The sequence below is a fragment of the Mustela nivalis genome (genome assembly GCF_964662115.1).
Source record: "Mustela nivalis genome assembly, chromosome: 3".
In the NCBI taxonomy this organism is placed as follows: domain Eukaryota; kingdom Metazoa; phylum Chordata; class Mammalia; order Carnivora; family Mustelidae; genus Mustela; species Mustela nivalis.
The window spans coordinates 96,531,604-96,559,101 of record NC_139022.1 but is presented as its reverse complement, the minus strand read 5'-3'; the positions used below and the strand labels follow the sequence as shown (position 1 = coordinate 96,559,101).

Genomic DNA, 27,498 nt, shown 5'->3' with positions numbered 1-27,498 from the left:
TAAGAAATATTCTCCCTTTGAAAAAAAAGGTCCAGCATATGTCAATTTAACCATGTTTGTGCGTTTTTCTACATATAATATACTTGAGTCTAACAAGTAAGTCTACAGTTACATTTGTGAAATTTGCTTCTATGAACCCTTTCATTTTCCCCTTTTAGCAATCCTAGGTTAAAAGTAAACAAAAACTTTTTGGCTCTTTACTATTTTGTGCTACCTGAGCAGTTTTTAGAAAATTGCATTCATTCCAAACTTAAGGAATGTTCTTTATTTGGTGTCCAATTCAGTTTGAACAAAATACATTTGTGGGGGTGTATAGTATTTTTCTTGCTTTCTTTGGAAACAGGTGTTATATATTCTCTACAGAATCACTGGAGAAATCATCCTATTGACAAGAATTATGTGTTATTTCTGAATAGAGTTTTCTTCTCATCCTTTATAAAGGATCATTAGGTGTCCAAAAGTAAAGAGAATCACTCAAAAACTTTCCAACTTGGGGCGCCTGGGTGGCTCAGTAGGTTGGGCCGCTGCCTTCGGCTCAGGTCATGATTTCAGGGTCCTGGGATCGAGTCCCGCATCGGGCTCTCTGCTCAGCAGGGAGCCTGCTTCCTCCTCTCTCTCTCTGCCTGCCTCTATGCCTACTTGTGATCTCTCTCTGTCAAATAAATAAAATCTTTAAAAAAAAATTTTTTTCCAACTTAACAAATTAAACTAGTAAGTTTGTAGGTAAGAGAGATGGTTTCCTTTACAGATTCAGTGCACTCCTAATTAACATGTCTCTTCATTTGACACAAATGTTTCACATCTAGTACACAGCTAGACACTCACATCTGACACTCAAGAGAGAATGAAGACTAAAGATAAATACCAGAAATGATCAATTATAAAGAGGACAGGCCATGAGATTTTATTTAGATCACTCAGAGAAAGTGACAACGGCCATAATCTAGGAAAGAAAACATGAAGTCGAAAAAGCCAACTAATAAGGAATGGAACTTTCAGGAAAATAGGATGAGAACGTGAAGGAAAAGATAATGTCAGGGAAAATAAAGGGGCATTTTTTTAAAATTACCAGTAACAGGAGCTACTTTTTACTTAACTCTCACCCTATATCCTGACAGAATTCTAGGTATTGCAGCTTTGTAATCCCTCAATAACTTGAAAAGGTAGATATTATTACAACATTTTGAAGATGAAGAAACCTGCCCAAGGCCACATAGTTGTAGAATCATTGATTAGGATCTGAACCCAGGCCAATGAGGCCATGAGCCCACTGAGTTCATTTGGTCTTAACAAATGCCACTTACAAGGAAGCTGAGCAGAAAAAGAATAGACAAAAGGTCACTGATAGAAGGACTACAGCACCTGAACTGAGTGAGAATAGAAAGACTGATGAGATTTAAGGAGTGAAGACTGAGCGTGTAGAGGTGATAAGGGCACCTGGGCAGCTCGGTCAATTAAGCAAGAAAGGCCTTAACAATGTAAAGCTACAACCAAAGTAGATGGAGGAAATGAAAGCATAGGTAGACAACCAAGACCATCAAGAACAGGTTAGCTAGCATTTTTTACAAAAAAAAAAAATTATAAGCTTCCTATTTCATTTGTATTGCTACGCAATGTAGTCAGGACACAAGTCCTCTTTGGGGAAGTCACGTCCAGTTACTAGTACCGACTTCACCCTTTTCCCCTGTTCCCATGCTTACCCTGCCCTTTGGCCCTGATGGAAAAGCGTGGCAAAGAATCTAGTGAACTAAAACAGTGTGCATACCTCTGTGCGTATGGCACCATACTGAATATTTAACATTAATTTTCACTTCATCCTCATAATACTAGAATAGAAGCTGCATCAGGAAAGAATTTTTTTGTTTTGTTCCCTGATCTATCCCAAGCACCTAAGTCAGTGCTTAAAAGAGGGCAGGCTCTCAACAAGTATTTGATGAATGCACAAAGTCACCTTGTAAAACAGGTATTATTATCCCCATTTTAAAGATGAGAGGATGACTCAGAAAGGATAAGTAACTTAATTAAAGTCATAGATATAATAAGGGTGAAATTAAAAATATTTAACAACTAGTGCTGCACCAGCACTGGCCACTCAGAACAGACACCAGCTGGTGCTAGAAAAGCTGGGTTCTGCTTCAACCTTTCAGTTGAGGATCTTAGAGAGGTCCACAGCAGGGTGGTTGTGGGCTGGAGAAAGGAAAACTCAGATGTGTATTACTGGCTATCAGCTGTGATAATATGTGGTAGATCCAGGTTTCAAACATGTACTTATTTAACTCTAAATCCTTCTAAATGAAGTGGGAAACAGGGGCACCTGGGTGGCATGATCGGTTAAGCATCTGACTTGAGGTTTTGGCTCAGGTTGTAATCCTGTATCTTAAGATCAAATCCTGCATCAGGCTCCATGCTCATCATGGAATCTTCTTGAGATTCTCTCTCTCCCTCTTCCTCTGTCCCTCTTGCTCATAATCCCTCTCTAATATAAATCTTTTTTTTAAAAACTGAAGTGGCAAACAGTATCATTTGCTAAAAAAAAAATCAGAGACCAAAGGATAAATGGAGGTTTTCATAGAGAGAAAAACATCAAAACAACTGTAATGGAATAAAGAGACTAACACACTCAAAAACTGCAATGGGAAATGGAATTAGAAATGCATTAAAGATTGATCACTGAGCTCAATCTGTTGCCAGACAACACACACACACACACACACACACACACACACACACACAATGATTCAACTCAAGTAAGGCACTGAGAAATAACAGAAATCTGAAAGGGTAAAGTGAAACTATACTGTGAGGATGTTCTGTCCCAGGTAAATATCGTGGATATGTCTCAATAAAAAATAAAAAACCAACACTGGCTCTTGAGCAAGAAAGGGCTTGGTGAAAGCTGTACTGCAGAAGGATGAGTTTGTGTAAGATAGAGGTGGAAGAGTGGAAAGAGCCCTGCACCAGGTAGGAGGGGTCGACAGCACTGTGTTTGGGTGTGATTCACAGAGATGGTACGTGAAGTATCCGGGGCAAGAGTTCAAGAAACAGAGCAACCTTGGGCTTTTACAAACACCTGTACTCTGGTCACCGGCCTGAACTGACCACAACATCTCTGTGGCTTATGGTTTTACTATAAAAAGTACTTAAGTATCTTGCTGGGGTTTTTTTCATTTTGTATTTAAGTTGGGACAAAAGGGAGAAAAGGAGGTTTCATAAGTGACATTTACCAAAGAAGGATTTTACTTTTTGTACTTTTCTGTCAATAATGACCTACAATGCACTCAACCTTGCAGTTTCTTAGTTCATCAAGACACACAAAGTAAATTTGTGTATATATTTAAACAGATGTTTTTGAAAAAAGAAATCCAGGACTAAAATGGCAGGTTATTTTAATATGGACTCAGATTGCTACATGCATGCGTGCACATACACACACACACAGCCTATTTATTCATACACCAACAAAAATAGAAAGGAAGAAGTTGGTCACCTGTTGTTCCCTGCCCAAAAGACACACAGTGCCAACTGGCCAGGAACATATATTCCTTCCACCCTCTCATGGTAACAGCTGTTCCCTTTCTTTTTCAAGATGGCAAAGTTCACAGTAGCACACTTTCCTTGCAGATTTCTATGTACAAAAGGCAAGGAGATGGCTGACGTAATAGGGTGTGGGAGAGACGGCTAATTTTCTTCTATTTTAATTTCTCCTCTGTGCACTTATCAGCAATCTATTTTGGGCTTCTTTGATATTTGAAGCTGTAACTATAATCATTTCTCAGCAAAAAAAAAAAAAAATTCTGTTTATGTGAGACTGGAATTTGGAATGATAAAAGCATTTTGAGAGTTCAAGGTCAAAAACTGTAGCAAAATTGTACAGTAACATTTACATCATTAGTGGTTGCCTAATTAGAAATGCATTATGCTAAGTCAAGAAGTCAGACTCAAAAGGCTACATACTGCCTGATTTCATTTATATTACTTTATAGGATAGAGAACCAATCAGTGGTTGCCAGAGATATAGGATGCAGAAGGATGTGACTACAAAAGAACAGCATGTGGGAATATATTTGGGGTAACAGATCAGTTCTGTATCTTGTACAGTAGTTACATGACCCTAAAGTATAAATTGTCTAAGTTCATAGAACTGTATGTCAAAAGAGTGAATTTCACTCTTGATTTAAGCCTCATTTCACATTCTCTATTTCCCATATCTGTTCAAACCTCTTGCCACACTCTACACAATGACCCCACCTTCCAACTAGCTAACATCTACTTGCTACTCTAGCTTCTATTTAGCTACTTCTGACATCTTTCCTTTGATGTGGCACGGTAAGGTCCTGCATAGAGCTGGGACTTCCCCACCTAACTTGAGTTTACTTCTGGCATTCTGCCAGTTACTAAACTTAAGGGAGCATGGGCAAATTACTTACCTATCTGAGCTGGATTACCTCATATGGAGAATGCAAAAAAATACTGTTTATATACCTTCCATAACAGTTGTAAACGAAGAGCCAAGTAATGTGCCTAACATAACACAAAGCACATTAAGAGAGCTTAAATGGTACTTATTCCCTATTTTTTCCCTCTGCCTATTGCCTCTAATGAAAAAGTACCAAACTTGGAAGATCTAGCAACACATACACAAGAAGCTTTCATCAAATTATCAGCTACATTACTTTAGATAGCTTTCTTCAAAGGCTTGTCAATGGCCAACAAATTTCAGAAAACAACCTAGGATAGTGAATCAAAGGAAAGATTCTTCTTTGAAGAGGTTCCTCTTTGAAAAGTTTACTTAGTCATTAAAGAAATTATGACCTATAGGGTTCTATCTACGTATTATTTAAGCTTTTAAAACCAAGCGTCATGTATCCAGTTGAGAACACCTAGTTAAGCTACTTCTCTAAATATAAAATGAGTCTTCCAGTTGCAGCAATCCCATCCACAAGCTTTGCTTAACCAACAAAGTCTCTCTTATTGTAGTTGGCCAAGAGATAACTTCTCCCACACAGTGGGAAGGCCTATATTCCAAAGAATAACAACCGTGAGGGGCACCTGGGTGGCTCAGTCGGTTAAGCATCTGCCTTCAGCTCAGGTCATGATCCCAAGGTCCTGGGATGGAACCTCAAGTTGGGCTGTCTGCTCAGTAGGGAGTCTGCTTCCCCCCTCTCTCTCTGCCTGCCTCTCTGCCTACTTGTGATCACTCTCTGTCAAATAAACAAATAAAATCTTAAAAAAAAAAATAACTGTGTGTTTACTATTATACTGTTTCTTGAATAAAGCTGGCAAACTGATACCTTTTTAAAATTTCTAGAACAGTCATCTTCTAGAAAAATGTATGCATACCTGCCTCTTAAGAGGCACCCAACTGGTGGTTGGGGGCAGATTTAAAAACCTTTCGGGAGATTGCTTTAGTAACAAAGGAAACCAGAATTATTTGATTCCACCATTTTGGTACAAAATTAGTTATCTCAGTGCTCAAAATATGAGTAGGAAATAACTCAGGAGTCAAAATTACAAATCAAAAATTTTCAATAGCCTACTAAATAAAATCCAGACCTGAAACCACAAATGCATTTGACAGTTCATGTACCCCTCCCAATAAAAAATATATTGTATAATATAAACCTTAGAAGTATTTATGTGGATCCATCACATCTACTCTGAAATTATGCCAACTGGCCAGGGTTCAAAACTAAAATAAAATTATACTAAGATGAGTCTCAAAACAAAAACATAAAAATGTTTACTTTGGTAGGAAGTCACCAAAGTGGCACATCGAAATTAGTAAGTTTTAACGTACACACACACACACACATTTTTTTTAAAGGCACACAAGCCAAAAAAGTTGGTAAAATTCCTTTTTTAATGGTTATGATTATTGCAGTAGCAAATCATACATCCATTTTCCCAAAAATATTTGTTTGTACTACTCAAGTTATTTTACACAGAAGATAAGCTGAAGAAGCAAGGATTCCCACCAATTATTACTTCAAGGCAAACATACAATGATGAAACTACACAATGAACATCAGCTACCTGGGAAGAAAAAAGACAGGCAGGCATTAGTTTGTTAAGTGCTTGTTAAGTACCAGGTGCTTTATTTGTAAAGATTCTCACTTATTCCTAACAAATCTATTACACAGACCAAATTCTCTCCATCACACAAGGGAAGAAACTGAAGCTCAGCAGGATGAAATAACCATCTGTGTGACCCAAAAGAAGAATACATAGCAAAGCAGATTTCTGAAACCAAGTCTGCCAGGCTCCACATCCCAAACTCCACCATACTTGGTAATGGCTATTTGGAAAACAAAGGTATGAAGTAATCTATTGTTCTCAGCAAAGAGGGTTCTTCAAGAGGAGTTTAACTATTCCTATACAGGACCATTGATATACAAATGGTATTCCTAGGGGTTCAGGGCTGGCTCAGTAGATACAGAATGCGATTCTTGATCATGAGTTCAATGTACCATATTGGGTGTAAAAACACACATATACGTGGGAGTTTTTTGGTTTTTTTTTTTTTAACTAAAATGTATTCCTATACCTGACAAGATTATTCTTGCCCCATCTGGTATATCATAAGTAACCATGAGAACCTATTATTTTAGGCCATTAGTATGTCAGCTGATAGCCCTAACTGATCTGCTCACTTTCTCAGAAATGATTCTGCTGGCCTGTGCTTGGAATCTTCTCTACTATATTCTCCTTTCTCAGTCCAACATTTTTTTTTAAGATTTTTATTTTTTTTAAATTTGTCAGAGAGAGAGAAAGTGAGGGAAAGAGAGCACAAGCAGCGGGAAGGGAGCAGAGGGAGAGGGAGAAGCAGGCTCCCCACCGAGCAAGCCTGAGGCAGGGCTGGATCCCAGGATCTTGGGATCATGACCAGAGCTGAAGGCAGATGCTTAACTGACTGAGACAACCAGACATCCCCCCAACATTTTAAAGTAAATACCAATACCCGCAATTTCCATATTTTCACCTAATACCCACTTTTCAGAGCACTCCAATATGGAAATTGCTTTCTTACATGAGATTATCAATGACCTTTTTGTAACAAAATCCAATAGACACTTCTCAGACTTTATCTTACTGGACCTTTCAAGAGAATGCAGACATTGTTACCACTCTCTCCTTGGGGCACTCTCTTCACTTGGCTTTCCAGGAACATTCTCCCAGCTTTTAGTGTTCCCTCTCAGTCTTGATGTTCTTCATTTTTTTCAACAATCTGAAAGTCTAGTGTTTCTCAAAACTTCATCTTAAACCTTCTCTCCTCACTTTGTAACTCCCATTTGGGATTTCACCAATCCTCATAACTTCAATTACCATTAATACATCAGTGACTCCCTCTCAAAAGTCAGACCATTCCTCTGAGCTCTAGACCCATTTATGCACACAAGAACTTGACATTTCCCCTTCAAAATCTCAAAGGCACCTTAAACATAAACCAGAACTGGGTCACCTGGGTGGCTCAATCAGTTAAGCATTTGTTTTCAGCTCAGGTCATGATCCCAGAGTCCTGGGATCAAGCCCTGCATTCTCCCTCTCCTCTTGTTCTTCTCGCTCTTGTTCTCTGTTGCTGTTTGTGTCTCCCTCTCTCTCAAAAAAATAATTTTTTTTAAAAAATTATCTCTTCCAGACCCCTCTTCCTATCTCAGATCAGGTTCTCTCCTAGTGCTCCCCAGCTCAGTACTGGCAGGAATCAACAACAATCCATTAAACAAGTCAGAACCTTCAGAACTATCCTCACTATCTCCAACTTCCAGACATCCAATATGTCACCAAAATCTTTTCATTTTACCTCCCAGAATTCTCAGATCCATCCACCTTTCTCCATCGCCACCATTACCTCTTTAGTCTCATTACCATGATCTCACTTGGACTAATTCAACAGCCTTCTTAAAAAATTTTTATTTATTTATTAACATATGACGTATTGTTTCAGGGATACAGGTCTGTGAATCATCAGTCTTACACAATTCACAGCACTCACCATAGTACATACCCTCCCAATGTCTATCACTCAGCCACCCCATATCTCCCATCCCCCTCCCCTCCAGCAACCCTCAGTTTGTTTCCTAAGATTAAGAGTTTCTTATGGTTTGTCTCCCTCTCCAGTCCCATTTTGTTTCATTTTTCCCCTCCCTTTTCCCCTTGACCCCACTGCCCTGCCTCTCAATTCCTTTCCCTAAATCCATCCTTTTCCAGCCTTAATCCATCTTTTACTCTAACCTATAGCTAAACTCATCATTTTAAAAAGCTACCTCATATTCTCCTATTCAAAACTCTTTTATAAGCCCTCATAATACCCATCCCTCTCCTTTATAGCACTTAACTGATTCATTTTTGTATTTATTTGTGTGATTCCATGAATCTCCTCTGCCTAAGAGTGTGGCACACAGTTAAGCATCTGCCTGCGGTTCAGGTCATGATCCCAGGGTCCTGGGATCCAGCCCCAAGTCAGAGTCAGGCTCCCTGCTCATAAGTGAGTTTGTTTCTCCTGGTCCCTCTGCCCTTCTCCCTGCTAGTATGCTCTAGGACTGGGTCTTTATTGGTATATTCTCTTTGGCTTATGTGAGTTACATAGTAGGCATTTGTTTATTCCACAGGTATTTGTCTCACATGTTGTGTGCCACACTTTTTAAAAAAGATATATCTTTTTAAAAAAAGGTATCTTTTTAAAAAAAGATATATCTTTTTTTTTTAAAAAGTGTGGCACACAACATGTGAGCCAAAGAGAATATACCGATAAAGACCCAGTCCTTTTCAGATAAAGAAACTGAAGCTGTGAATGTTGGTGATTTATCTTAATTATAGGTGAAAGAACTGGAATTCAAACTCAGACCTGTAGGTTTCCAGTGTCCACACACTTAACTTTTTATGCATCCCATAAATACAAAAGAATTCTCTAAAAACTTTTATACATTAGTAAAAATAAATGGAAATTATTTCATATCTTGGTAAAACAAATTTTTTTAAAGTTCTGTTGAAATTACAAAGTAAACCATTCTAACCTCTTTAAAATGGAATAACAGTCTGTTTCTCTTATTTTGCCTAACAGTACTTTGCATAGATAAGACGAATACACAGATATGATTCACACCCTTTATTATAATAAATATTAATATGTCTGTATGTCATATTACATAAACACCTTCTCCTGAATTATATTTAGATAACTCACTGAAATATGCCTATGGCTAGCCGCTGTATGAACTGTAAGATTTCATTATTTGTTATATCTGACAGTTCAAAATGTCAAACTTGTCAACTTTTACTACAACTTTGACTTACAAAATACTCAACAAAATTTAAGTAAAGTAAAAAAAAGCCCACATCAGTGCCTTTAGGCTCTAGAGGCTCACTTGAGTTTCAAATTTCAGTAGTGAGTACTGAATAGCTCAGTGCCTTTAAATTTAATAACTTTTTAAGTTATTAGCAAGCAAAAAATATGCTCTCAAATGGGACTCAATTTTGTCAAGATTTTCTTACAACTTTGGCCATGGAATTTTAATTCTGCTATATTTTTAATGGGTGTTGAGTTTCCATGTCTAGAGAGTAGATGAAATCCTTAACTGTTCAATAGTATCTATACCCCAATATGGCCTACATAAATCAGTTGGACAGCTACAGCTACACAGTAACATTGAGGTCTCACCTTTTTAATCACTAATTGGCTAATGAACTAGTCTGTACTGAGGAAAACAGAAACACAATCTCAGATAATGCAATCACTCTATTTCAAAGAGTTTATTATCCAGCAGGTCATGTTTATTATCCAGCAGGTCAATGGAACAGAACATAGCACAAGCAAATTACAAGGTTAAAAGAGATTCCCTTGGTGCATCAGATCTTCACCAAAAGAATCTGACAGACTTCACAGAAGACAAATTGCTGTTGATACAATAACCTCCTGATATTCATCAGACTTGGTTAAAACTGTGGTTTCTTTCCCTTTTTAATTAAATGGTAGGCAAACATTAATCTTTTTAAAAAGAATTTATTTATTTATCTGACAGAGAGAGATCACAAGAGAGATCTCTTGCAGAGAGACAGGCAGAGAGAGAGAGAGGAGGAAGCAGGCTCCCCACTGAGCAGAAAGCCCAATGTGGGACTTGATCCCAGGACCCTGAGATAATGACCTGAGCAAAAGGCAGAGGCTTAACCCACTAAGCCACCCAGGTGCCCCCAAACATTAATCTAAAAAAAAAAAAAAAAAAAAAATCAAAATCTCCCTTCACTGAAATTTCAGACAGTCTGACCAAATTATATTTTACATTGGCTTTTCAAGATAACACATGTCCCCCATTTCTTACAGTATGACTGATACAGGAATAATAAACTAGTTGCAAGATTTCATGAGCCACTTGGTCACTGATAAAACTGTGTACCTAAGTATGGCAAAAGAGAAAATTCAAGCAGGGGGCCTGTATTACTTTGATTACTTTGTATCAAGGCCCATCACTACTTCCTAAACACTTTACACCTTTTTCCTACTTTCTGCTGAGAACACTCACCTCATTCTTGACTAGATTAGACTTATAACTGATCACCTATAGGTCTGTTCCAGTTGCTCAAAACAACCCTTTGAATACTATGTGTTCTGTCTTCCTACTATAAGTCCCCTAGTGTCTCTGTTATAATATATTATGTAGCAACTGACTCTTCTTAATAAGCAAGGTTTGCTTACCACTACAATCCTGAGATATATATAGGCAGCTATTATTCTCATTATAAAGTACACATGAATAAATGAAGCAGCCCATGAGATCCTGCCCATGTGATCACTGAGAGTAGCAGAAGCAAGACCAGAATTTGATTTCCAAGCCAACAGCTTTAATTATTAGATCATACTCTGAACTATTTTAATAGTTACATAAAGAAATTGCACTACTGGAAAACATCCATGACATCATATTCTAAGCAAAGGAGAAAGTCCACATAAAAACATCTCCATAAAGGTAATTTACTTGTTATTACATTTGGTTCATAATTAGGCTATCTTCAATGGCAGCACTTAGAATCTCACTCATATAGTGGTACATAAAGTTAGTATTAATGTAGATATCCAACACTAGTTATAAAGTTGAATATTACCCATAACCTGCCTAACAAGTTTTGATAACATCAAAGTTTAACAAAACCTTTTGGCCAACTCGAGCAGTGGGTCAGAAACAATACATATTCCGAAAACTGCCCTTTTAAAATTCCTTTCTCTTATCCATGCCATTTGAAAAAAATAAAAATAAATGTCACTTGCTTCTGTTAAACTGCATAACTATGTTAGGTACATTTTCCAATCAAATTGGGATATTGCTTTAAAAATTGTGTTTTTTTAATAATAGGTTTAGAGTTAATATTATAAAAGTATGATTTTTTAATTACATTTAGTCATACACTTAGTAAACTGCCTTTATGCAGAAGGTTAACAGCTAAAATTGGGCTATCCCAAAACACTGCAGATGGGTGTGACCACTACATACATCTTCTTCTTAAACTCTATGGAAAGAAAGGATAAATTCTTACTGATAAAAAGAAGTTACAATGAGAACAGCTTATGTTTAGCTCCTTCAACCTGAACTACAAGTTAGCTCTTAACCAGTTTATATTTAAGACATAAAAAACCTTCATGTTTTAGGAACTGAGAACCAAGAGAAGTTACCACTATCCAAACCATGCCATTACTAGCTCACACACCTATTTCTATTTTACTAATCTCTCTCCAAGCACAAACATTCATTTGGGTACCTATAGGAATACCATTCACCTAAAAGTAAAATTAGAAGATCTTACTGAGGTATTTGATAGCAGAAAGAAATAGGTTAGAAATAATTGAAACATTTCCCAAAATGATCTGGGCACTAAAAAATGAAATATGAACCAGATTCCCATGCTCTTTAGGCTGAAACTAGAACTACACTAAATAAGGTTCCAAAAGAAAAGTCAATACCATGTCACATCAAATTTGCGTAACAGACCGGGTCAGTGGCACCAAATTGGTTTATTAATTTAAGAAAGATAACAACAGCACAGGCCAGAACTATGCTAAACACTTCACTAGGCATTGTCTCATACATTTTCTCATCTAATTTCACAGCAATAGGAGGAATGCACTATTAGCATCTTTTTCCTCATTAGATGACAAAACTCATTCAAGAGTTGAAGCGACCTGCCCAATATCATAGAGTTAGTAACAGAGCTAAAATTCAAACCCAGAAGAGTGGCTGACTCAAATACATTGCCTATACATTCATGTGGCAAATACTGGAATACCTACCATGTGCCACACACTTTCTAAGCACCCACCTCCTATGTCTTCACCCAGTTAATACAGATGGGGCCTCAACTGTCTACAGAAATTACTTACATTATTTAGCACTAGCCAAAAGTAATGTTCCCGAAGGTATACATTATCTCTGCCAGAGGATAAAAGCAAACATCTCAGGAGAAATCATTTTGAAATATAGATAGACTTCATTAAAATACCTACTGATCTCTATTTTCAAGGCTCTGTGTACCTCTCCAGTGAGACCCTGTCTTAGTAAACTTAGTAAACTTCAAAGCAAAAACCTATCCAGCACACAACTTACCAGATAGTATTGCCACTATTATGAGTCTGTCTTCCACAGTAAGTAAGAGCTATTTGAGATCCATGGCTTTCGTTTTATTTTTCTACCTATTTCTTATGCCAGTGCTATGACATGAAGCTAAAACCTCAGAATTTTGTAAAGACTGCATAAGTTTATGTAAGACATTTATCAAAGGCTCATTTAGGCATTCAGTGAATAATGGTTTTCTTCACTTTTCATCACTTACCCCAGAGCACCTAAGCAGCCAACCCATCTCTCTTAGTGCTGATGTAAATGCACCAAAAGGCAAGGCAGAACCTGGCTTAACAAGCTGCCAATTAACTCAAGAGCTCATCCAGTACATATTTCCTATATGTCATTTTCCTAGGCACCCCACCCTGAAAAAGACTCAGGAAACATTTCCAAGCAATGATCACTGAGAACTAAATCACGAGATTCTAACTTTATCTGCTGGAATGAACTAGAAAGGTGACTCTGAACTCTCTCACACATGACTCACATGAAGTACAGTGAAGGACAAAGGTCTTCCTTTCCTGTACAGAAATGCCCATGACAAAGCTATCTGAAAGAAAAATCTGTGGGTATGTTACCAAACAGGGCAAATTAGTTACATCTTCCAGTATGAGATACTCTCCTGGCAAACTCTTAGTAGTAATCAGGAGTTTGAGTTATGAAAAATTAAATTGCCCCTTTGGACAGCAGGCACATGTTCAAAATATCATAAGTCAAAATAGACTCTGAAGTCACATCATACTGAATTCAGATGGCCATAAAACAATTAGGCTACCTAAAAATAATGATTGTTTCTAGAATCAACTAATCCCCTAACCTCTCCTTCCTCAACTTCTCCACTTATTAGCACTTTTCCTAAATCTGGACCAGTGAATCCACATTCAAAACCTATAATCCTTGGGGCGCCTGGGTGGCTCAGTGGATTAAAGCCGCTGCCTTCGGCTCAGGTCATGATCTCAGTGTCCTGGGATCGAGCCCCGCATCGGGCCCTCTGCTCAGCAGGGAGCCTGCTTCCCCCTCTGTCTCTGCCTGCCTCTCTGCCTACTTGTAATCTCTCTCTCTGTCAAATAAAATAAATAAAATCTTAAAAAAAAAAAAAACCTATAATCCTTAAAAATACATTCCCCAAGTCCTGACTGTACCACCTCTTAGCTGGGTTCCCTTGGGAGAGTTTCCCAATTATTCTATACCTCAGTTCTATCATCTACAGAATGGGGATGACCAAGCTACTGTCTCTGATCAAGTGGTTAAGAGACTTTACAGGCCACACAGGGCTTAGTAAGCACTAAATAACTGTGAGTTATTATTATCCACTTTGAGAGTTAGAAATAAGTTACAAAATTCACTATTATGAATACCATGGATGCATACTATATACCAGTCACACTGTTACAAATGTTACAATCCCTGTGGCAAAATGCTCTTTGCTGTTTGGCTCTCAACACCTGCTCTTCCCTAAACCTAAAATCAACTTCTTCCAGTTCCTCCATGGCCAGTTCAGATATCCCCTCCTCAGAGAAGACTTCCTTTAGATTGCCACCCTCCACCATCTCACTCTCTTCTAACCTTGTTTTAATTCTCTTGTGGCATTTACAAACATCTATAATTTTCTTAAAGATTGAAGACATTACCTTCTTCACAATGGCATTTACTGCTCCTAACATTGTATTAAACACATAATGGGTGCTCACTTAATAAAGATAATGTGAAGCCCAATATTTTTAAAAACCTAGCATTATTCTCTCTCTCTCTCTCTCTCTCTCTCTCTCTCACACACACACACACACACACACACACACATCAAAAAAACAATTTCAGATTAAAATACATTGAAATAACTATCTGGTTGAAAAAAGCAAGAGTGAGAGGGAAAAGAGGATATGGGGAAGTGAGTAAGAGGGAGTGGAGGGTATGGAGAAGTATTACACAACATTTTTTTCTTTGCTGTCCACTTAATTGCTGAGAATCCAAATAACAGAATTTACACAAACGAGGATGTACAATTAATGTCCATTTTTTTTTAATGAAGTTTACTTTTATATGAGGAGTGACCATTCCCATGGCTTGGGCAATAAAAACAGTGAAGGTGGCACAGAATACAGCTAACTCCATTTTCTTGATTAAGTTGAAATTCAGGATTTATGAATATATAAAGTTTTTCTATTTGTTTAATTATTCTCTAACACAACCTACACAGATCAGTTTCCACCATTGTTGGGATTACCACTACTTGGAGATTGTATATGTGGTTTTTACACATGACTGATAACATTATTATTTCAAGTTGCTCTATAAGCTTCAAAGACATTCCATGAGTATTCATGGGAAATGTTTCAAAGTTTGTGACTGTTTTTTGTCCCTAACACAAAATTAGTTGATGTTATTTCTATTAAAATTATGTTATAGTTGGTAGGATTAGAGAGGATTAATCTTATTTGACAAACATCCTGCACGAAGTGCAAGGCACTGCTCTAAGCTTTTTACAAATTGACTTACTTTAGCCTCAGAACCATATAAAGTAGGTGCTATTATTAGGAAGAGGCACAAAGAAGAAAATTGCCCAAGGTCACAAAACTAGTAAAGAGAGGAAATGAAATGTGAACCTAAGCAATGTATATCAAGAGTCTCACAGGGGCCTGGGTGGCTCAGTGGGTTAAAACCTCTGCCTTTGGCTCAGGTCATGATCTTGGGGTCCTGGGATGGAGCCCTGCACTGGGCTCTCTGCTCAACAGGGAGCCTGCTTCCTCCTCTCTCTCCACCTGCCTCTGTGACTACCTGTGATCTCTGTCAAATAAATAAAATCTTAAAAAAAAAAAAAAGAGTCCATCACTAGACTATGTTACCTCTCTATTATTTTAAAGAAAAAGAGAAACTTACAGTTTATAAAGAACAAGTCATTCCCAATGTAAGACTAGTTTCAGGAAGAAAATTAAAAAAAAAAAAAAAAAAAAAAAAAAAAACTCTGTTTAAGCCATCTCAATTTTAACCTAGACAGTATTGCCACTATTTCTTATGAGTCTGTCTTCCACAGTAAGTAAGAGCTATTTGAGATCCATGGCTTTCGTTTTATTTTTCTACCTATTTCTTATGCCAGTGCTATGACATAAAATGAAGCTAAAACCTCAGAATTTTGTAAAGACTGCATAAGTTTATGTAAGACATTTACCAAAGGCTCATTTAGGCATTCAGTGAATAATGGGCACCTGGGTGGCTCAGTGGGTTAAAACTTCTGCCTTCAGCTCAGGTCGTAATCCCAGGGTCCTGGGATAGAGCCCCACATGGGGCTCTCTGCTCAGTGGGGAGCCTGCTTCCCCCCATCCCTCTCTGCCTGCTTGTGATCTCTGTCTGTCAAATAAATAAATCTTTAAAAAACAAAACAAACCTAGACAGTAAGAAGGTTGCAGAGAAGGAAAGAAGGAGGAAGAGAGAAGGAAAAAAATAGTAAAAATGAAAAATAAGGTAAATAAATAAGAAGGATGGAAGAAGAAAGCTACTTATAACCACTGTCTGTACTATCTGAATGGTGAGTGCTTTCTTAAGAGAATAAGAGAAATAAAACAGTGTCTATATAATCCCTAATTAGCTTGCTAAACAGATTGTAATTTCTATCCCAAGTGCTGAATTAAGTTACCTAAATTAGGAGGAAGTGGACAATTAACATTCCAAATTCCTTTCCATAAAATGGAAGCTACATTTTAATCAGCTTACTTAAAATCTGAGAAGTTAGTGACTTTCTTCCAACTTCTTTTAGTAGGGTAAACAATACCAATGTAAACTTCAATTTTTTATCCACAAGAATCAGAATAATTCCCCAAACTGAGCAGATAGGAAACTTTGGTAGAGCTCCCAAAAAATGACTAAACAAGAAAAAGATTAATCAAGATCCACAGCATGCTCAGAAGTTTCCAAAAGGATGTAATTCAAAGTGAATAATAAGGAAGAATTTACATTTCATAAACTCTATAGAGAAGAACATTCTCTGAACATTTCCACAAGCAAGGTAAGTTTAAGTTAAAGCTCAAGTGTACAAAGCCAACTGGAGCCAAATGATAGCATTTTCTTCCAGGCCTCTGCTTTTATTCAAAACCGGCCACTTAAATGTAGAAAAGGCCTGCAACAGGACTCTAGTCTAACTCAAGAATATGCCAGCTTAACAAATCTTTGTTCATTCTTTTTCCCCAAAGATTTTATTTATTTATTTGACAAAGAGAGACACAGTGAGAGAAGGAACACAAGCAGAGGGAGTAGGAGAGGGAGAAGCAGGCCTCCCGCCAAGCAGGGAGCCTGATGTGGGACTCAATCCCAGGACCCTGGGACCATGGTTGGAGCCAAAGGCAGATGCCTAATGACTGAGCCACCTAGGCACCCACTTTGTTCAGTTTCTGAGATGATTTCCTTTTCACTGTGGCTTGGAGGAAAGAGAAAGTTTTTTATAAAAAAGAGAAACAAACCCAGTAAACTTTAATCAGAAGGAAAAGAAGTTTGCTTAATAAAAGTTAATGGAGGTTGAAATGGCTAGCAACCAGGATAAGCATTATGTCCAATTTATGTATTGATCTACTTATTTTTATCTTCAGCATCCAACACAATGCCAAGCACCAGCAGATACTAAACAAATACATGCTCAATAATGAATGAAGGAACAAACAAACATCAGGAAAAAAGGGAAGGCACAAAATACTGCAGACTATTTACCAAATGAAAATCTTTCACTAAATACTTACTGTTTTTTCCTTGAGAAACAGGCCCAAACTGAGAGACAAGAAAGAGACCACTCCTCAGGGGTAATACTTAAGGGGCAGAATGATGTCAGTGTCATGGCAACAACATATGGTATCAGTATTTGAGATAGATTTGAGGAAGAACAAGTAACAGGGATTCTACAAACACCTACTATTGGCTGCCAGCTCTTTGCTGCCAGATTTTATTCTTAATCTACTGATTCTGATTTAGCAGAATGTTCATACCACATTTGGAGCTTGTTAAGGAAACTATGACCTTGGAAACCATGAGCTTCTGTTTGCACCTGCTATAAAGAGCAGCTGTAAAAGGTGTTAAGTGCAGAAAGGGAAGCTACGTCAAATCTGTTTTGGACATGTATGAATGTCATTAGTAGGGCCCCAACCAAAAATCAACCAACAAACCACAAACACAGTCAAAAGAAGGTATTCAACAGAATTTAATGAATCCTCTTTATAAGTATAGGCAGGATTTAGGTAAAGTAGCAAGAGATGGTGGAATACTCCCAAGCTACCAACATCAGGAGGCCATTATCATCATTAGGGCTAAGGGGCAATTACGGGGTTACCAGAACCCAAAAAGATCTGTAACTGGAGCTGGCTGGCAGAGAGGGCCATTGAGAGAAGCTGAGACCTATTCACAAAATCACACAACAGTTCTAGCAACACAAATCCAGCAGGAGAGAACTGGCTATTCCATGCCTCTACTGATGTACCATCAGCCAAAACCAAACAGAAATCATAAAATAAGAGGTCAGTTGATAGAGCCCATATAATTTGCATGCTTCCCAGAGCACAGAGCAAGGTGAACAGAGGTGGAGGGGCAAAGAAGAATATGGAGCCCAAAAAAGGTATTCCAAATGACTGCCACATAGCAAAACACAAGCATATAAAAAGTTTTTTCCAGTTACACCTAAATCTTCAAGACACCATGGGACACCAGTTACACCTAAATCTTCAAGACACCATTCAAGACAAAAAAGTCATCAACATAGGGTACTTACTTGGGTCACTACTGCCTTGCATCAAGGCAAAAAAAAGGATTCCAGGAAACTTTTGTCATTTTTGCATCACTAAGTATAAACAAACCATTAGTTTATAAGGGATCAGGTCTAAGATAACTCCCTTCTCTGAATTCAAAGGGTACTTATTTCATACCTCCATTATTATGCTTACCACGATATACCGTAACCTGTTTGTTTGTTCTTCATTAGACCCTGATCTCCCTTAGAGCAAGAACTGTCTTACTCATCTTTGTATCCCTAGGACCTACCATGGACCTGGCAGAATCAGCCTTCAACCAGTGTGCCACTGAATCAGTGGACTCAGTGTCCACTGACTGGCAGCCTTATGCCATAGTGGATAAAATCTGGAATGACTCTCAATAATTAAACAATAGTAAGTTTTATTCAGGACACCATTTAACACCAGGCAAAAACACTGTTCCTTTCACACCAGCCCACTATCATTCCCTATAGAGCAGCTTTTCTTGTATGCTCACATGCTTATAGCCAGCCTTATCTATAATGATAGAACTCATCATCAAAAAAGCCAGAGAAAGATGGCAAGACTATGTTCCATTTCAAATACATACCATCTATCAAAATCCTGACTCCTTTTCTAAGAACTTACCACATCCACTGAAGGAACTAATCACCTGGGTATATCAGATGGAGAATTCATGTTTTATAGTAATAAAGATGATGGAGGGGCACAAATGTACATACACACAAACCAAAAAAACACATGTTTAATGATCACATCAACAGACATCACACTCCATAAAATTATAAAGTAGTCACGTAGCAAAATCATGTAACATCATCATATTAAAATGGATACACTGTATGATGTTGGAGTGGTCATTAACAGAACCTGGAACATATTCACATTGTAATTATGAATCACTTTCACATAACCCTGTACTTAAGAAGTGTTTAATCATCTTTTTGTTGGTATAGTTAACTCTTACCTGTATATTCTCCACAAAAAATGAATAAAGTTAATGCCAAGTTGATAACCCCTAATTTTAGGGTGTCAATCTCCTGCTGTCAGGAAAGTGAATAAAAACCAAATTTAAAATAACCCTTACACTCCAATAAAAAGGTGAATTTGCTATCAAAATGTATTGCCTTCCAGGGGACCTGGGTAGCTCAGTCAGTTAAGCGTCTGCCTTTGGCTCAAGTCATGACCCCAGAGTGCCAGGATCAGACTCCCTGCTCAGTGGGGAGACGACTTCTCCTTCTCCCTCTCCCTGTTGCTCCCCCTGCTTGTACTCTCTCTTGAGCACACACTCTCTTTCTCTAATAAATAAATGAAAATCTTTTTAAAAAATGTACTACCTTCCAAAACTCAGCATGAAAAAGTTCTTTATCTCCTCCCCCACCGCTCTCTTTCATTGCTGTTTGTAATCGAGGACTGATACTGTTAAATCTACTGTCATCTTCTATATGAAAATAAAAAGAAGTGAGTACTTCATTTTCTGTTTAGGAAAAGGGAATTCTGGGCCCATGATGAAAATCTTCTGAATTACTTTAAAAGAGTCTCGAGTAATACAGTAACAGATAAAACATGTTTCAAACAGATGAGGTATCTTCTTCTAAAACATACTTAATCCATAAGTCCCCAAAGCAAATCCTTCCAAAACCATCAAAGACATTTAAAATAAAAAACGCAATTGTATCTTTTTGGGAACCATCATAAATCCTGCAACTGTCAGGTCAATGTAGCAATAAAATTATTCTTACCTCTGTAGTATAATTATGTACTATTTGCATCATGTTGAAAACACAGACAAGAAGAACTTATAATTTATAAGACTGTTTGCAATGTTTTTCCATTATAAGCAAATTTTAAAACATACAAACAATACACAGGTCTACCTTATGACTTTGTGATTATTAATATTAGCTTTAGCTATCTTAAAGCGGTATTATGTCTCATTTGTCCTAATACAGTGCTTGGCCCATAGAAAAAAACCTGACATTTGTTTTACAAATGAATAACTCTCACAAGGTAGGAGAAGAGGAAGTTGATACATAATTCTGAGAGTACACAATATGCAGCAATGACAGGGTACTAGCCAATATATTAGAATTATCAAAATTACTTCTGACCATTTTCCCCTCCCTTCTCGAAAATATAAATGAAGCTTAACGAAGCCCTACTGACAGTGAGTATGGGTTAAAGTACATTTTAAAATTTTACATCTTACCCAAGGGGAGGTGGGTGAGGAAATAGGTGAAGCAGGTGAAGGGGATTAAGAGTACACTTATTTTGATGATCATGGAGTCATATGAAGAATTGTTGAGTCACTATACTGCACACCTGAAACTAACGTAACACTGTTTTTTTAAAAACTACATTGGAAGACAAATCTAAACAAAAATGAAATTTATCATCTTTACCAAAGATAAACCTTTCATCGTCAATAAATCAAATTCAATACATTTAATATAGTTATTAATATGTTTTGACAACTGAAAAAGTTCCTCGTGTTTCTATAGTGTTCCTGAACGTTGTTTTGCTTTCCTAAACTTAACTCCAAAAATTCACTGTGGAGGTCTACAGGAAGTGTCTTAGTCAACAGTAAAGATATTTCATAGAAAATAAAAAGGGATTTTTACCTCAAAGAGAAGAATTTCTAAGAATTGAGCAAGACTGCAAGCGCCTAAGTGGACAGGTTTGAGGCAGGAAAGTGGAATTCGGGATTCAAACCCGGGGAATTTCTTATCCGTGAAAAGCTATTATGCACACCTGCACCTAGGATTCTCAAGTCACAGATTCCCCCCAGCCAAGGAACTTGCCAGAACCATTACTTCCATACTTGATTAGGGCCCCCCAAACCTCAATCAGATCTTCTTTTCTTTTCTTTCTTTCTTTTTTTTAAAGAACATCTAAATAGTTCGCAACATACTGCTTTTACAAAATACATATTAAAAAGATGAAAGTTTCCTTCCAAAGCCTATCCCTCATCCAGATGACTTCAATTCTTTCTTGTCAAAAGAAAGAAGCACCTGGCAACCAGCAGCCCCAGAAATGAACTCTTCCATGAGGAAGACAACGCCAAATCTGCTGCAGCCAAAGAACCTCTAGCGCTCCTTGTGCGCTGTCACTGGAGATGGAAAGCTACACCATGGCAAGGTCTGTACAGAAAAGGAAAGAGGTCTGGAGCACGCGCGCGCGCACACACACACACACACCCAAACACACACACCCAAAAAGGCAATCTTCTTCGGACCTATAGGCAGAAACCTGGCATCCTCACGCCCACTGGCAACGTGACAATTTACAACCGGGTAACACCTTCTAATTAGGAACGTTCTAGCCTTTTAAAGATGAAAAATCAAACTGCTTCCCACAAGTAAGATAAACCAGGCACTGGCGCCTGTTACTGAGAACCCCCAGTGAATCAAACCTCCGTGTCGCTCCTGAACCTGACAAGCCAGTGACTGGGTTTCCCTACGGCGTGGAGGGGAGGAGCCCACCCCGCTCTTGTTGGGAGTGGAACTGGAAACAGAAGACAGGAGCAAGCGACTGAGCGCAGAGGCGTGAACAGCGTCCAAGCAGAGCTGAGCTCAGCACACCCGCAGGAGACAGACAGACAGAGGGGGTCACACGGGGGCCGGGTGCAGGCTGCAAAGCGGGATCCCGGGGCTCGGAAGCGGCCCCCGGAGTCTCTCCCAGCAAAGGCGCGCGCGTCAGGCGCACACACGCCGCCCCCACGCCCGTCCGCAGCTGTCCGCGAGTCCCCTCCCAGAAGACACACGCCCGTACCCACCGGGGCACACGCCCCTCGGGCCGGCGGCGCGTACGTACCCAGCAACACGCAGAGCACATCAAGGGCCACGTACGGCAGCCGCGTCTTGTCAAACATGGTCCCGGCGGCCCGACGCGGGCGGTAGATGAGGCACACGATTCACGACACTGGGCCACGGGGTGGCGACGGCCCCTCGCTGTGCCTCCTCTCGGCGGGAGAAGCGCCTCTGAGGGCAGACGAGGTCCGCCCGGACCTCGCTGGCGGCCAACAATGGCGCCGGGGACCCCTGCCCTCGCAGCTCCCACGCCCCGAGACGTTCGCGTGCCAGCCGCGATTGCTCCGTGGTCTCGGGCCCTCCTCGGTAGGCCCTGGCCTGCCGGGGCGGTTAGCTGTCCCGATCCCGGAGCCCGCTCCAACGGGCGGGGCGTCGGAACCCGTGCTTTAAGGATGGGACCGGTAGGGAGGAGGAACGTGGGCTCGGCCCCTCCCGCGGGGCAGCGCGGGACTGGCCAGTCTGCGGCCTCGCTGGCTGAGGGGAGCCCAGCGAACTCTAAACGGCCAGTAATGGGGCGGTGGGGCGGGGCCGGGAACCCCAAGCCCGAGAGCTTTGGCCAATCAGCGCCGCCAGCCCCGCCCCGCCCGACCTGCGGGCCCCGCCCCTAAGTTGGGATGCACTGCTGTCTCGCTGACGTTGGGGGCGCCCCGGTTGTGAGGCGAGGGGCGTCGCTCTGACGGGCGGGCGTTCCTGTGGTGGTCGCAGGAGGATGTCTCGGGAGTCCTGGTCGGGGATTATTGCTGCCGGGAAGGAGAGCTAGGCTCCGGGCCCACAATCCCGCCCCCTTCCAGCCATCCTTATCCGTAAGGATTGGGTAATAAAGAGGTCTGAGGCAGGCAGGGGGAGACTTGTCCGAGCGTTATTTAGGCTCCTGTGAGCCTTTTGCTTGCTTAGGCTTCGATGTGGGCCCTCAAGTGTGGTCTGGCTGAACCCAGTATTAGTACGAATCCTGCTAAGTCATCGCGCTCCTTGCTGTCTGATGCCTTTGATACGTGATCAAATAACTGATCCTCCACCTTTGGCCTGCCTTTCTGTGTCTTCATAGTAATTTTCCATCCACTGACCCCCTCACTCTGCTTGTTTGTTGGCTATAAATTCCTACCTGTCTTTACTGTATTCAAAGTGAAGCAAAATTTCTTTCTCCTATTGTAGTAATTTTGACCCCCCAATAGCAATAGTTTCCCTCGCCATTGTAACAAGTGTAAATCATTTTTCTTTAACCTGGATGGCTCAGATGGTTAAGCGTCCACCTTCAGCTCAGGTTCTGGAATGGAGTCCCGAGTTGAGTTCCCTGCTCAGCAGGGACTCTGCTTCTCCCTCTCTCCCTGCCTCTCCCCCTGCTTGTGCTCGCTCGCTCTCTCTCTCAAATGAATAAATAAAATCTTAAAAAAAAAAAAAAAAGAATGTAAATTTTGTATTTCACCTTTTGTCGCAATATCATTTTGTTTTAAACAATTTATAACAAGAAGATGTGTCATTGTTGATATGGCTTTCTTTACTTCCAGAGTAAAGTACAAAGTCCCCAGAGTGAAAGGCCACAGTAAATTGAAATTATGTGTGATAGCTAAGTAGTTGGTATTCATTCAAAACATATTTATTGTTACTGTGTGCTGGGCATAGTCTAGGGACCGTGCTTTATTTAAACAGATTTTGAAATAAACATTTATCTTTTTAAAAACGCCTTTTCAAAAGTAAACATTCAAAAAACCCTATTGATTAATTTTATTTTATTCACTCATTCATTCCTTCAGCATTTGTTGAGTCCCTCGATATACATCAAACTCAGTGCACACTATAGAGACACTAAAATGAACAAGAAAAGATCTTTGCCCTCTAGGAGCCAACCGCCCCGTCAGGAAGACTGATGTGTAATTAAATGAACATTGTGATGTTGGCTTACAGCAGGCACACAAAGCAGGAGTAAGTGTTTTGCCTGATAGCTCTGGAAACACTGCATAGGGAGGTGTACTTTCCCATCCCCCTGCCAACACCAGAAGACATTTTCTTACGTTAGAAGGAGGTAAAGAAAACAGTTAATATATTAACAGATTTTTTGCCTTTTGGAGGAGTTACAGTTAATAACTTTAAAAATAGATCAACAAAAGAAAGTCCATTAAGATGTATTAAGCCATATCCTGTTTTTTAAATCCCAGACTGTACTCCCAGATGGTTGTACCATTTTACCTCACCCACACTAGCAGTAGTGACCATTCCACATTTTTATCAACATTTACTTATTTTTTCAAGATTTTATTTATTTGACAAAGAGATCACAAGTAGAGAGGCAGGCAGAGAGAGAGGGGGCTCTCTGAGAGAGAGAGCAGGCTCTCTCTCTGCCTGCCTCCCTGCTGAGCAGACTCCCTGCTGAGGAGACAGGGGGATGCGAGGCTCATCCCAGGTCCCTGAGATCATGACCTGAGCCGAAGGCAGAGGCTTAACCCACTGAGCCAGGTGCCCCTCAACATTTATTTTTCAGATGTCTTCATTTTTGTTAATTTCGTGATTATACTATGTAGTCATAATGAGTGGTTATCACAATGTAGTCATAATTTGACTTCTGTGATCACTAATGTGACATCTTTCTCTAAATTTATTTACCACAAATGATTCTTTTGTCAATGGCCTGTCTTTTGCATATTTTTCTATTGGGTTGATTTATCTGAGCAGAGAGCCTGATGCAGGGCTCAATCCCAGGACCCTGAGCCGAAAAGCAGAGGCTTTAACCCACTGAGCCACTAGGCACCCCAGGGTAGAAGTTCTTTTTTTTTTTACCATTTTTATTTATTTATTTATTTATTTGACAGAGATCACAAGTAGGCAGAGAGAGAGGAGGAAGCAGGCTCCCTGCCAAGCTGAGAGCCCGATGCGGGGCTCAATGCCAGAACTCGATCCCAGGACCCCAGGATCATGACCTGAGCCCAAGGCAGAGGCTTTAACCCACTGAGCCACCCAGGTGCCCCAGGGTAGAAGTTCTTTATATAGTCTCAATAGTAATCACTTATGGCTTGTGATTTCACTTCCTTTATGAACAGCTAGGTTACAGAAATCTACTGGCAGGTTTCTGTGAAAGTTCTTGCTCTCTTGACCAAAGGTAAAGACTGGCTTCCCTTCCCTTCTCTTTCCACTTTCTTTGAACATGAACATGATATTTAGAGCTATGGCAACCATCTTGTGATCATGAGGAAAAAGCCAAGAAGAGTAGTCCCCCTAGTCTTTAGATTATAATGTTGAACCACTAAAACAGTCAGCAACTAGCTACCTCCAGATTTTTTCATATGTGAGAGAAAAACAATTGTTTAAGCCTCAAATATTCACCACTGATACAAGGCTAAAGAGTATGCTGAGTCCTGTTTCTGAGAACTCACATGTCATATTACTCTAAGAAAACCTTTTACTTGAGCTAGCTTAATTGAATCAAACCATAATACCCTGAATAAAACAATTTGGGCAGACAGGAAAGAGTGCCGAGTGGACTGAAGAATGGTTTGAGCAAAGAGGCAAAACCAGTCGCCTATTCTGAGGCCTCTGAGTAAGACAGGTGAAAAACCTCACAGTGTGGGTGAGTGGAAGATAAGATTCTAAAAGTGCGGTTAGAACAGTTTATACCTTAAGAGTGTGTCTGGGGGCAAAGAAGAATCACTGAAAATGCATAGGGACCTGCTGAAAAGAGTAATTTAAAACAGGTAATCTAGCTGTGAGAGGAAGTCCTAATCTCTGTAGCGGGTTATAAACTGAAGAAGGGCAAACCTTATTTTGTAAACTGGATTATCTGGTTTCAAATCATTTTCTCTGTGTATTTCCATTTCGTTACCCTTCATCCTTCCTAAAATCTTGTTTATGGCTCCCAGTCCTTTTACAGTTTTGCTAAGAGGTATGAGGGTTAATGTCTTCTGCTAACTCTTGAGCCAGTGCACAAATGGGAAGAACCATAGAAGGAGGTGAACCTCTAGGATTAGCCTTGGGGACTTCATGGGTGGGCAAACGGGCTGCACCGAGGTAGCCCCTCCCATCCACCCTCTCCTTCAGTGTCAAGCTTGCAGAGCTTGAATGTTATGCTGTCGTTGGTTTTCAGGAAGCCAAAATTTTCTTAAGAGGCTTACTGTGATGATCAAACACGAAAAAGTGTGAGTGCAGTTGCCTAGCAAACGTCTGATCTAAGCAGACACTCAATATATATATTTTTTCAAAAACAAAGATTTCTGTGACTCCACCTCCATTATTTCTGCTTTCCTAACACCCACTCAACCCCAAATCTACCCTGGTTCCCTAATCCACTGAAGAAATGGTGTTGGTCTGACATGACTTGTTCTTAGTAAATCCACACCTGGTGCTTTTGATCACCACTTCCTTTCTCTACATGCTCACAAATTATTGCCTTAATAATCTCTTTAAAAATGTGTCACCAAAATACAGGAGTTAATCACCTATAAGATATCTATAGCATTAGAGACAATGCATATATTGTGCTTTAAAAAAAATCTTGAATAGGATGGCCATCCATTTCCTACTCTTCAGAATCCACCTTCTTCATCTGTTTCAGCCACATAATAAAACCCATCCTTCTCTCACAACCCTTGCTTTGTGCTCTTCTTATATTATCCATGTGCCTCTCCTAAACCCCATCCCTGGATGGGTACAACTGCTGAACTCGTTGCCTTAAGCAATAGGCCTCCTTCAGCTCCAGAGTTGTACTCGGCAGTTAAAAAAATTTTAAAAGTTTTAATAAAAAAAAGAGAAAAGGGAAAATAAATCTTGAGAAGAGAGGCAAGCTGTGCCTCCCACACTTTTCTGCTGTTATTTTAGCAAATGGAAGCTTGTCTGGGGTGAAGGTGGGAAGCAGGGTTAATTTGCCTGCTTACACGTCTATGATACCATTTCATAAGCGCTTTTTTGTGTTCTCTAGTATGTGAAGTGGTTTAAAAAGTGGACCTATTCCCTTCTAAATCACAATGATACAGAATATTCTAACTGGAAGTCAAAGAATCAAAGGAAAGCAAAGGAAACTTAGGTCCTTTCCTCCTTTTCTTTCTCATTAAGATCAGAGCCAGGAATGCATTTCTAGGCACTTCTTACTCTTCAGAGCTACCTTTCCTTTCAGAGTGTCTTCCCTAACAGATTTCATTTAGCTTATTCTTTTAAAATGCTACCTTTAAAGAGTCTATGGCAATGATACTAGAACTTTTTACTTTGAAATCATCTGGGGTGTTGGTTCAACAGGCTTCCCCTGTTGGCTTCCCAGGCAGGGTCTGGGGAAGGGGTGACAGGCACCATGTCCTGCTGCGATGGTGACAAGAAGAAGCCTCTGAAACAGCCCAAGAAGCAGGCCAAGGAGATGGACGAGATAAA

The 27,498-nt window shown here is 39.7% G+C and overlaps 1 protein-coding gene across 3 annotated transcripts in view; it reads right to left on the bottom strand.

Annotated features, from left to right (window-relative positions):
* PLPP1 (phospholipid phosphatase 1) overlaps positions 1–22,663 on the bottom strand; it is a 94,479-nt gene extending 71,816 nt beyond the window's left edge. Inside the window, exon 1 of one of the 3 annotated variants that reach the window (XR_014310401.1) lies at positions 22,157–22,295. Coding sequence is in view for 2 of the 3 variants with exons in the window: in XM_082726009.1 (XP_082582135.1) it covers positions 22,157–22,214 (58 nt within the window). In the remaining variant the exon portion in view is untranslated. Of the gene's footprint in view, positions 1–22,156 lie in introns of all 3 variants that reach the window. The other 2 variants (XM_082726009.1, XM_082726010.1) reach the window with 2 other exon arrangements.
* Between the last annotated feature and the right edge of the window lie 4,835 nt (positions 22,664–27,498).